At 45.0% G+C, this 12,213-nt stretch overlaps 1 protein-coding gene across 1 annotated transcript; it reads right to left on the bottom strand.

Annotated features, from left to right (window-relative positions):
• Nucleotides 1-382: 382 nt before the first annotated feature.
• On the bottom strand, nt 383-11,634 carry LOC116401374 (chromodomain-helicase-DNA-binding protein 7-like; the record flags this gene model as incomplete). Its single annotated transcript, XM_031879733.1, has 6 exons — nt 11,629-11,634; nt 11,252-11,489; nt 9,849-10,008; nt 7,025-7,114; nt 782-885; nt 383-621 (listed from the first exon to the last, which is right to left on the bottom strand). Coding segments are annotated over exons 1-6 (837 nt in total), but the record flags the coding sequence as incomplete, so codon positions are not given.
• Nucleotides 11,635-12,213: the final 579 nt, after the last annotated feature.

Below are 12,213 nucleotides of genomic sequence, written 5' to 3' on the forward strand. Positions count from 1 at the left end.
TTTACTGTGTGTGTGAGACATGCATTATTTTGTGTGTTAGCCCCCCCCACCCCGAGGGCCTCCAAAGTGAATGAGGATTATGATTAACTATGAGTGAGCCCTTTTGTATCCCTGTGTGTGTGGGTCCTAATTGAATCATAGAGGGTGGCAATGATAATAAAATTATGACAATTATGCCAAATTAATATGAATGAGTGTCTCCTTCCACAGCTTGCAGACACAGTCAGGCAGCAACTAGAGGTGTGTCATAGGGAGACCAACGCTACAATCCAATGTCGGTAAACGGAGAAAAGGGAAATTAGTTTGGTATTATTATTATCCTCATCTGTGACATACACACCTGTAACTACCTGCCAAAGCAGAGACACATACACACACACACTCTCTCTCTCTCTCTGGGGGGCTCCTGGTGAAACCAGCCATCAATCACACTCCCGATAGCACACTGAGCCTGCCAGCTGCGTACTGCTATCGCCATAGCAACACCAATCAACCGGTGGCAGCAGAAGTGGGTGGGATGTGTTGGTGTGTATGCATGTGTGCCCTCGCCCAGTTTGAACGTGATGTGTGCGTGACTCCTCGCGTGATGTTTGCCGTGTTGGAAACCACCGGAGCGAGTCTCTGAGAGAGAGAGAGAGAGAGAGAGAGAGAGAGAGAGAGAGAGAGAGAGTGTATAGGTGCTGACATGTTATCTGTGTGTGCTAACATATTATCTGTAAGTGTGTGCGATTTTCATTTTGCATTCCCGTGGACATGGATCTGCAGCGTGCGGTCTTCTTACCGTGCTTGAAGACCCCGATGAGCAGGGATTTGTCGGCCTCGCTGTCCCACCAGTCGGCCGGGACCTCGGCGTGGAACGGCTGGGGGATCCAGACGTCCAGCTCACTGTGGCAGATGTACAAACACGGCGTCACAGAGACTCAAAAAATACTGTGTGTGTGCAATAATAATAATAATAATGATCTAAACAGGAAGTACTGCCTCAGCTCCCTCAAGGTTCAAACGTCTCTTGGCAGCAGCCTAAATCTGCTCAAAATAAGAACTGTGTTTTGGAGTTCCATCTAGTTTTCTCCCCAAACAGGATGTGAAAAGAAACTGAAACAGGAAGTGATAAGAACCCAATTTAAATCAGCAGAATCAGGACTACAATTGACCAGGTAAGTAACATCCAACCCTACGCATGGCTCTGTGGACACACAGGGTTGAAGACTGGGAGAGCTTTCTGAGAGCACATAGAATGAAATATAATACTGGATTTTACGGTCACACTGACAGAAGTATGAAGGGAAATTAGTATGAAGTCCGACAACTAACGCACATGAATATATTCACACGTTAGTCTTGGTGATGATCAGGGAGCATGCTCTGGAACGAGTGCTGTCAAAAATATCAAAGTATGGATACGCAGCATCCGGTTCATCAAGGCTCCATGTTTTTCACAAGTCATGTGTGATTCTGACACTTTGATTTCCTAATGTCCCTAATTTTAACGCTTCGGGCTCCATGTGGGCTCCAACCATGTATCAACAGCCTCTGTCCAATAAATCTAAATCTTAATAAGCTGGTAGGGGAGCATCATAGTCACCACGGACAGTGACGCACTTTATGGATATGATCCAGTAAATTCTGGTCGCAGTGGAAAAACCCTTTTTAATAAATAAATGCAGATGACCCTCTGGATTATTCATTATTTTTCATACCTATAAATCATATTTGAGACAATTCTAGAGCTTTTTAGTTAGACATTTCAATTGAATTTAAGACTTTACAGACCCGCATAATATCTGAACACAATAACTCATTTAAGAGAAGCTACATGCAGCTCTGTATGATCATTTTATCCACGTTCATATGGAGAGGAAACAAGTGGGACAGCCTCTACACCATGTGGAGTTTCAGTAAGTAGAATTAGGGCACTGATCTTCCTGGACACGCATCTAAAGATCATCATTAGAAACGTCCATTTTGCACCATAGCACATCCAGTATAGGGCCGACTCCCTCCTCTGGTATTAATATTGTACCCACAAGCTCACAATGATGACCAACATGGTTGCTCTAAAGGTGTGTGGTATTATCATTGGAGTTAGTTTGGTCCCTTTAGTGTTTGTGGGACCAGTTAAGGCAGGGGTTCTTAACCTTTTTGACCTCGGGGCCCAACTTTTCAAGTACAAAGTGTCCCGGGGCCCATTCAAATATTAACACTATTAGTTTAACTAATTGATCTCACTCTTGGTTTGATTTGTATTCAATAACTATATTGTTACCTGTTCAACTCCACCCCTATTTTGGAGCAAAACCGCCTAAAATGACATACCCAAATTAAAATGGCTGTAGCTTCTGAACCACTGTGACTATATGCATCAAAAGTGTCAGAAAACCTGTAGGTCATACAGAAACAGAGTAGTGGGCCTTTGGAGTCAGTAAGATTTTTGTCCGCATAAAATAAAAAAAAGTATATTTCAGTATAAATAACTGCCTGTGGCTGTATCTGTACAGGTAAAGGACAGTATAGGGCTGTAACTACACTATCAGTGAACAACTGCCTCAAATTTGAAGAAGATTGGACAAAGTGACGATTCTACAGTGTTTCTTTCATGAAGAGATCCAGGCGGAGCTCTAAAAGGATATTTGGAGACGCAAATGGACACATGGTAACCAAATGATATTCTGACACACTAAAGGTGTTTCTCCCTTTATATTTTGATATTATATTATTTTCCTTTTATTTTTAGCCTTTGCAAAAACTATGTACACTGCTCAAAAAAATAAAGGGAACACTTAAGCAACACATCCTAGATCTGAATGAATGAAATAGTCTTATTAAATACTTTGTTCTTTACATAGTTGAATGTGCTGACAACAAAATCACACAAAAATTATCAATGAAAATGAAATTTATTAACCCATGGAGGTCTGGATTTGGAGTCACACTCAAAATTGAAGTGGAAAAACACACTACAGGCTGATCCAACTTTGATGTAATGTCCTTAAAACAAGTCCAAATGAGGCTCAGTAGTGTGTGGCCTCCACGTGCCTGTATGACCTCCCTACAACTCCTGGGCATGCTCCTGATGAGGTGGCGGATGGTCTCCTGAGGGATCTCCTCCCAGACCTGGACTAAAGCATCCGCCAACTCCTGGACAGTCTGTGGTGCAACGTGGCGTTGGTGGATGGAGCGAGACATGATGTCCCGGATGTGCTCAATTGGATTCACGTCTGGGGAACGGGCGGGCCAGTCCATAGCATCAATGCCTTCGTCGTGCAGGAACTGCTGACACACTCCAGCCACATGAGGTCTAGCATTGTCTTGCATTAGGAGGAACCCAGGGCCAACCGCACCGGCATATGGTCTCACAAGGGGTCTGAGGATCTCATCTCGGTACCTAATGGCAGTCAGGCTACCTCTGGCGAGCACATGGAGGGCTGTGCGGCCCTCCAAAGAAATGCCACCCCACACCATTACTGACCCACCGCCAAACCGGTCATGCTGGAGGATGTTGCAGGCAGCAGAACGTTCTCCATGGCGTCTCCAGACTCTGTCACGTCTGTCACATGTGCTCAGTGGAACCTGATTTCATCTGTGAAGAGCACAGGGCGCCAGTGGCGAAGTTGCCAATCTTGGTGTTCTCTGTCAAATGCCAAACGTCCTGCCCGGTGTTGGGCTGTAAGCACAACCCCCACCTGTGGACGTCGGGCCCTCATACCACCCTCATGGAGTCTGTTTCTGACTGTTTGAGCAGACACATGCACATTTGTGGCCTGCTGGAGGTCATTTTGCAGGGCTCTGGCAGTGCTCCTGCTGTTCCTCCTTGCACAAAGGTGGAGGTAGCGGTCCTGCTGCTGGGTTGTTGCCCTCCTACGGCCTCCTCCACGTCTCCTGATGTACTGGCCTGTCTCCTGGTAGCGCCTCCATGCTCTGGACACTACGCTGACAGACACCGCAAACCTTCTTGCCACAGCTCGCATTGATGTGCCATCCTGGATGAGCTGCACTACCTGAGCCACTTGTGTGGGTTGTAGACTCCGTCTCATGCTACCACTAGAGTGAAAGCACCGCCAGCATTCAAAAGTGACCAAAACTTCAGCCAGAAAGCATAGGAACTGAGAAGTGGTCTGTGGTCACCACCTGCAGAACCACTCCTTTATTGGGGGTGTCTGTCTTGCTAATTGCCTATAATTTCCACCTGTTGTCTATTCCATTTGCACAACAGCATGTGAAATTGATTGTCAGTGTTGCTTCCTAAGTGGGCAGTTTGATTTCACAGAAGTGTGATTGACTTGGAGTTACATTGTGTTGTTTAAGTGTTCCCTTTATTTTTTTGAGCAGTGTATATATCGTCGAAGACGTGGTGTGTGAGTAGCGGACTTGCTGTGCGTAATGGCTGCGATCAAGCGCACGATCGAGTATGCGGGTAGCTCAGTTACGCAAGGTTATACGTTGGTTGACGGCTTATGTAAGAGGAAGATAAGGTTTGTACTATAAGTACTAGTGTTTTCTGATGCCACTAGCACCATGGTAACATCCGCTAGCACATTGTCGTGTCTGTAATGTGTCTTTTTCCGTCGAAATGCTGCAAGATCCGACTTGCAGCGGTTATGGCGACTTTGGACGGTGTGTGTTTGGGCTCCTTTTGTGAAAAATCCATAAGAAATGAAAGAAAATCGATGATTTCTTTGCAAAGATGAGGATTTTGGGCATGCTGGGATACCAAACACGGCCATGTTTTGTGACGTAGTTTGCGCAAGCAAGCTGTAGGAACGGAAGGGGAGGGGATCGAGGACGCCGGCGTCCTCGCGGAGTTGAACAGGCAAAACGCTTGTCAAATAAATGAGATGATACAATGCGATGATCACAAAGACATTTATTTATCATGTGTATGTAAACCTGCATACACAACAAGAAGCCCAACAGGCTTTCCCACGAGCGTTGGATGTTTCGTCGCCAGGTGTCGCTTTAGTTTCGAAGGCTTCAGTGCTTCGTTTGATAGCATTAGCCCACATTCCACACACTGAGCCCTCGACTCTGCCTCGTTGCCTCCGTTCACAAAGCCGTACTTAAGAAAGTCAGGATTGTACTTGTGCACACATTTAGACTTTTGCGGGGGTATGGCACCACTGTCGTCTTCATTTTTTCTTTTTAAAAACGTATCCATAACTTTTGCTGCAGGCTAGCTGAGTGTCATCTTCTGCTTATTGGAGCTTGTTAAACAACTGACTGACGCATTACCGCCACCAGGTGGTGGGAAGCTATATTGTAACTGAGCGTCTCATGGATAACAGTAATATCTCTGGTGTCTTCAATTGATAATTTATGCGGTCCCGCGGAGGTGTGGAGTCAGAAGGACCTGAGCCCACCAGACCTCTGTAGGATACTCATCCTCTCCGCTGGAGGCTCCAGGCTACGTTAGCCACTACTAGCATAACACAACCCCAACCTCCAGCTGAAGGACTCTGGTTCTGCTGCATCGATTCTGCATCCACTGTGAGTCCTCAACGTTACGTGTGCAATGCTAAATCCGTGGAGCACTGACATTCAGTTTCCATCGCAGCCTTTAGGAACACACAGTGACTAGAAGCTTCTTGACTCGACAGCAGCTTGAGATGTATGACATAGCAGCTACACTCAGACTACGAGCTTATGAGGTCTCGCTTTAAAAAAAACAAAAACTAAAACCACTTATTTGGTCAGCAACATGCATGTAAATGACAAACTGACAATAATTATAATGAGTGAGGTTGTTTTTTGCAGAGAGGATTTTATGTTGTGGCACCAAAAAAAAAAGAGAAAGAAACCTCCATTATGGAAAGAAGGTAGAAAATGGTGTTTCCAGCTAGCTCTGGAGAGAAAGGGTACAATAAACAATGGAAGCAGAGAGACAGAGGGTGACAGGAGGGGAGAAGAAACCAGGGAAACAGTCCCTTATCTCTGCAAACAGCAGCATGCCCGGCCTTGGCAACGCACACGCCAAGACTGCCATGCTAAATCCCCCTGGCATATGTTGGCACGATGGCACCCCGTATGCTCACGTCTGGCATGCACTGACACACGCACGTGCCATACACACACACACACAAACGGGCTTGTCACAGTAGCCATTGAGAGGGGGGGGAGATAGAGAAAGAGAGAAAAGGGAGGGGGGGATAGATCAACATGAAGTGCACGTGCTCCACATTATAAATGCAGTCACATCTGGGTGAAAGGGTGATGGGAGGGGGAGTAAGATGATGAGAGACTAAAATGGACTGCAGAGAGAAAGGGGAGAGAGATGAACAGATGGCAAGAAAAGTGTTGCGTGACGGAGAAGAAGATGGAGGGAGCGGTGACTGAGTCGTCAGAGTGAGACCTCCACATGGACAGCATCACTGTGAAACCTCGAGCCCAGTGACAAAAAGTCTCCTTGACGCGTGGAGGGAAAAGAAAACGCTCTAAATGGGTCAAAACTGTGATAAAAAGCTGCTTTTCCCCAGATAAAGACACTGTGTTGTATCCGTCAGAATAGAAAGAAACCAGCCAAAGAGGCCAATAGAACAAGCAGAAATACACTCCAGTAATAATTCATCACACGCTCATATAAATATCCATCTCTCAACTCACTCTCATGATGCATCCGATACATGAAAGCCTTTCCGTCAACTGTAAACAACTAGTGTGTCGTCTTCTAGGAAAAAACCTACAGGATGGATCAGGTGCTCTTTTAGGGATTGGATCTAATAGCAGGTTATGAAATTAAAGGTCTGGACAAAGAATCCAAAGGGTAGTTCTGTTTTCTGTCCATCTTTCTTTTTTTTTTTTTTTTTTTTTTAAGATCGGTGATGTTAACAATAAAACAGATCACTAACAAGAACGTCTTGTTTTAAAATCTTCAGATGTCAGATTAGTTTGTTGTAAACAACAAGAGCTGCAGAGTGAGTTTGAGCAGCAAAATGCTCAAAGTGAAGAGAGAAAGGTAAAGCTGAAACAGCCTCATGTGGTCGTCATCCATAGCGAGGGAGGATACGATTAAAGAGAAGTGTTCACTGACCTGGAGTCAGCTCCTTCCAGGATGCGATCGGCCTGGTCGCCGATGACTTCCTGCCGCAGGTAATATAGCATCCTCACCCGCAGCAACACCCTGCAACACAAAATCCATTAGTTAGCTTCTGCTGAAAAAACTGAGAACCTTATTTTGCATGAGCTGATGAGATGGTTGTCAGAGTGATGGTGGAAGAACGGTTCTGGGTCATTGTAATCATTGTGTAAACTCTGTGTGTAACTGATCAATGATTTCTGACAAAACCTTCCTGGTTCTAGTTTATCAAATTCAACCGTTTGGTGTTTGTCTTTGTTCTAAATCACTGTAGACTTTGCATCTTTGGGTTTTGGTCACCTGGTCAGACAAAAAAACATTTGAAAGCGTCCCATTGGCTTCTGGGAAATTGTGTCTTTCACTTGTTTCTGAGGTTTAGGCCACATCCATACTACTACGTTTTCAAACAAAAACGATCTCCGTCCACACGGCGTTTCAGCATCGTTTTCGAATTGATCTCCGTTAACGAATATCACGTGACTCTTCACGTACAATGGGCATGCGCGTCGATGTAAACAGGAAGTAGATTGGTTGCTTAGTTAAAAATAGGACAGAGTAATAAAGTAGTCTTTAACAATGAGGTAATAAAAGGTCGTGTTTGATACTTAAGATCTTCTCTAAAATCTTCCTCTATAAACTCAAACACAGTTCGTGGAAAGTTTTATTTTTCAGAATTAGTTACAACGCTGCAGGTCTTATTCTATCTCTCTCTCACATATCAAATTTACTTTAAAATCAACACTTACACGTAAACGTTTACTAGATTATGGGTCCATAAATGTGGTCAACACACGTCTCTCACTCGTTTCCTCTCGGTTTCATTGTGTCTGTTCTCACTCGTAGCTCTGCTGGTGGCTTAACTATCTGTCCTACTGAATAGCATTTACTGCTTTTGTTCCTTTTACATTTTATCTGTGTACTTCACAATAGATGTGCAGAACAAAATAAGCATTAATAAGAAAAGTCCTCCGTTTTGTGTCCATCACCCTCCCTAAAGCCACTAACCGTGACTTCAGACGTCCGCTCCGTAGGGCTGGTAACGCCGCTGGTCACGCCGCTCGCTAATCGCTCCAATAACAGCTGCTTCCTCCGTAATAATGCAGATTTTAACTGAACAGCTGCTAATAAAGACAACAAGGTCAGCAACACCTGTAATCAGTTGTCCATGTTGAATTAACCTGGTAGTTGATCGGTAATCAATGTTGTTGTTTGTGATCTTCCAGGTAAGGGTCACATGATAGGGGCGTGACGAATCAGGGAAGGACACGTCGTGACTGCTAAGAACCAATCAAGTAGCGAACATGGGTGTGGGCGTCATCGTTTCTAAACATATCCATATCCACATATCCATTTTCGACCGGCCACACGAAAACGCAACCCCGGAGTTTTCAAACTTAACCGACCTCGGGAGTGTTTTCGAACTCCTCCGTTTTCGGTGCTCAAAAACGCCAGCGTAGTGTGGACGCTCAGTGTAAACGTAGCAAAACATGCGTTTTCAAATGGAAACGGAGTAGTGTGGACATGAGTAGAGAAAATTATTAATCAATGAATTGATTGTAATGAAACTAATCTTTACATCTTTAAAAATGTAAATATTATTAGTTGAACTATGAAGCATTTGTTAAAAAATAAATAATAGTTTAAAATGAATGAATGTGAAAACTTTTCACAGACTCCACTTTGAGAATCATTGATAGAATGCAATTATTTTGCAAAAACGTATTTCCCCACTTGTTATTCGTAACATTTCCATATAAAGCCTCCGATATGGGAGATTTCATCACCTGACTCAACTGGAGGACGAGCTGTAAAGAAGCAGAAGTAGCTCAGTGAGCTACAACTCTGCAGCTGAAATACCGGCTGCAGAATCATACATTACTGCTTCTACAACTGCTGCCTAATAGATGGCCTTCTCTGGATACGAACCACGGATGTTCCCGGTCAGAGTTATATTCTTCCAGCACCCTCCCCCCAGCAAAACTGATCACTTCAGCCACGGCTCAAGAATGAGAGTCCGATCTGATCTCCTGACGCTGGAAACGCTGCTAACTGGGAGACGTGCCTTCACTGTAAACATTTGTCACCAGGATTTAATGCCAATAACGGACGGACGAGGAGGGGCGGGGGTGAGGGGCAGTGAGGAAAATAACTGAAAGGACAGAGAGCGGCGTTGCTGGAGGGGACAGAAAGTTTTGGAGAGGCAGCGAAGACGGGGGGAGGGTATAAAAGCCACTCTGCAGTGTGAGTGTGTGTTTGTGCATCAATGGCATCACAACTTGCCGTGTGTGTGTGTGTGTGTTTGTTGGCAGGCTGTGTGAGCTCATCCATCAATGTGCCAGGCCTGATTAGCCACACAACGCTGTGCTCCAGCCTAGCAGATGGCACCACATAATCACCCCCAAGTGTGTGTGTGTGTGTGTGTGTGTGTGTGTGTGTGTGTGCGTGCGTAAGTGCGTTCTTTCACCCACTTCCAACAGGTCTGCCTGCCTAGCACCTGGCCTGGCACACAGCCAGACACACACACACACACACACACACACACACACACACAAACTTCCCCCTCAAGAAGAAGAAACAAAATCTTGGGATTGAGGCCTATCGCCCTGACAACAGAGGAGAGAGAGCTGACCAAGGGCAGCGATCCAGCGTGTGAGTGCGTGTGTGTTAAAACCATGGCTCCGTCCACATTAGCTCGGTATCCATAGCCTAATAACCCTTTTATAAACTGTTACTGGGCCCCTGCAGTGTGTGTGGAGTGTGTAGAATGAGGAGGCCCTACTTGTTACAGTGGTGTTTCAGGTGTCTCTTGTAGCTATCCTCTTGCAGTAAGTGGTCGGGGTTGCAGCTGGCCAGCCAATCGGCTCGCGGCGTCTGCGGAGGCGGGGCTAGGGGCTTCCCCTTCTTGCCCTTCCTGCCCCGAGGGACTGGAGTGGAGAGACCTGGGGGGAGGGGGACAAGGTGCTCAGACAATGGTAGGGTACTTCTACGAAATGACAACCTGTAAACCTCGTTCCTGAACAGCAGAATCCACAACACAAGACAAAACACTGCTGGCTTCAGGGATCTATAATGTTATAGTAGTAATAATAATAATAATAATAATAACAATAAGCTAGTCTTGTTTGGACGAGGTTCCTCTTGAGCAGCTTCTTTTGGTTGGACCAATGTCAACTTAGGCAGCGTCTTACTCTTCAGATGAAAATGCGTCACATTCAAGTATTTTTATCATTTTAATCTAGTTTTAGATAAAATGCTTTGTCGCTAAATTTTGTCACTTTTTTTTTAAATTGGTCTTAGTCCCTTGTCCAAATGTTGTTTTTAGTCAGATTATATGAAGTCAATCATTTTGTCCATTTAGTCTCATTTCACATTAGATTTGATGAAAAACGCAGGTTGAACAATAAGGCCATGGGCCTTATTGTTCAACCTGCGTTTTCAAATCTGATGTGAAATGAGGCCCAATAAGGCCACGTCCATACGTGCCGACCCACGAACTTTAAAGCATTATAGTAGCACAAGCCAGGAGATAAAAGAGGGACAGAGACGGACTGAGTGTCACTGTTGTGTGTTTGAGAGAGAGATGGGAAGAGACGGTGATGAAGAGATTTCTTTATTCTATTTAACTACATTTTATTCTTGTGTTCTTTCGTCAGCGCTATATTGCACGTTGAGGTTAGTGTTTAAACACTGGTTTAGACAATTGAAAACTTTGAATTGTTTTCTGGAAATCTTACTATCGAGATTTTTTTAAATTTTTATTTAAGTGTCATAGTATTGTTTCGTTACACCAAAACTCAGGTATTTATCTCTGTTTTTATACTTTTCAATAGCTGAGGGATCATACACTAACATAAAAACAATCACTCCGTTTCGGTAAGAATCCTCAAGAGTCCTGTTAAACGGCCAACTCACTGAGCTTAAACACACTGGTATTATTCTAACTAGCAGCCAACTCTTCTCACTACTTTCTCTCCAACAATCAGCTCTGGTAAGCAATGAAAACTCGTTAGGCAAGACATCACTTTAAAGAGATGACTTGCATGAGATTTCTCCTCTGCAGCAGTCATTCTGAGCTGTGACATGTAGTGTTGGGGCTGTGTGACTATATGTGCTTACGCAGTACATACAGAGTGAGTCTATAGCTGAATCAGGTATACGTGTGTGTGTGTCTGTGTGTGTTACCAGAGTGGTTGGTCAGCGTCTTGGTGGTCCCGTCTGCACTCGGGGTGATCAGGTCCCAGATGAAGCTCTTGATGTTCTCGTCTCCGCGGTAATGCAGCAGGCAGTAAGCCAGCAGGGCCCTGCAGATCGTCTCCACGTCGGCCTCCTTCAGGGGCCGCTTGAAGCGCCCGTGAGCCAGGATGTCGCTCCACCTGCCCCACCTGAAGACATGGAGGAAACAGGAAGGGACACCGTCAGCCTATTACATCAAATATCCACGTCGAGTTGGGAAACAGCCTCCACTTGTAAAAAGATGGTCGAGCTAATCCCCGTAAGTTACAAGCCATATTAACCAGCTTTAATACCAATAACAATGATCTACTGTAATAATGCGGTACACTCATCTGTAGAGCATGGATGGAATGTAGGAGAACGTTTTGTAATGAAGAGGGTGAAAGTTTCTCAAATAAATACATATTCCTAAAAATGAACCTGCTATACTTAGATAACGATAGTGTGAACTGAAACCTTAATGTTTTCTATCCTACATTGACTAAACCGTAACAGTCGCCCTAACGAGAACAATCCAGACACCCCCAACACGCCCCCACCCAGCGAGCAAGCGATCTAAAGGCTGATGTGGTGGACAGCGTTGCTCACGCTGTCCTGAAATCTTTCCACTGCTGCTTTCAAATCTTCACTGAACCATGTGACCTTCCTCTGAATGATTTTAGACGGGTGGGGGTGGGGGTGGTGGGTGGAATGGTGGACGAGGACGAGACGGATGATGGGAAAAGACAACAGAGCGGCCTGGGTGCAGAGGACGGGCCCAGTCAGACAGTGTGTTTTTGTGTCCTACAGCCTCGGGCCACGAGACTAGACTGTAACAATAACAGCGCTGACATCTCACTAGCACCACTGTTCTGTCTTAATGCGCACACACACACACACACACACACACACACACACACACACACACACAC

The sequence above is a fragment of the Anarrhichthys ocellatus genome, unplaced genomic scaffold (assembly GCF_004355925.1).
Source record: "Anarrhichthys ocellatus isolate YVR2014 unplaced genomic scaffold, GSC_Weel_1.0 scaffold403, whole genome shotgun sequence".
NCBI lineage: Eukaryota > Metazoa > Chordata > Actinopteri > Perciformes > Anarhichadidae > Anarrhichthys > Anarrhichthys ocellatus.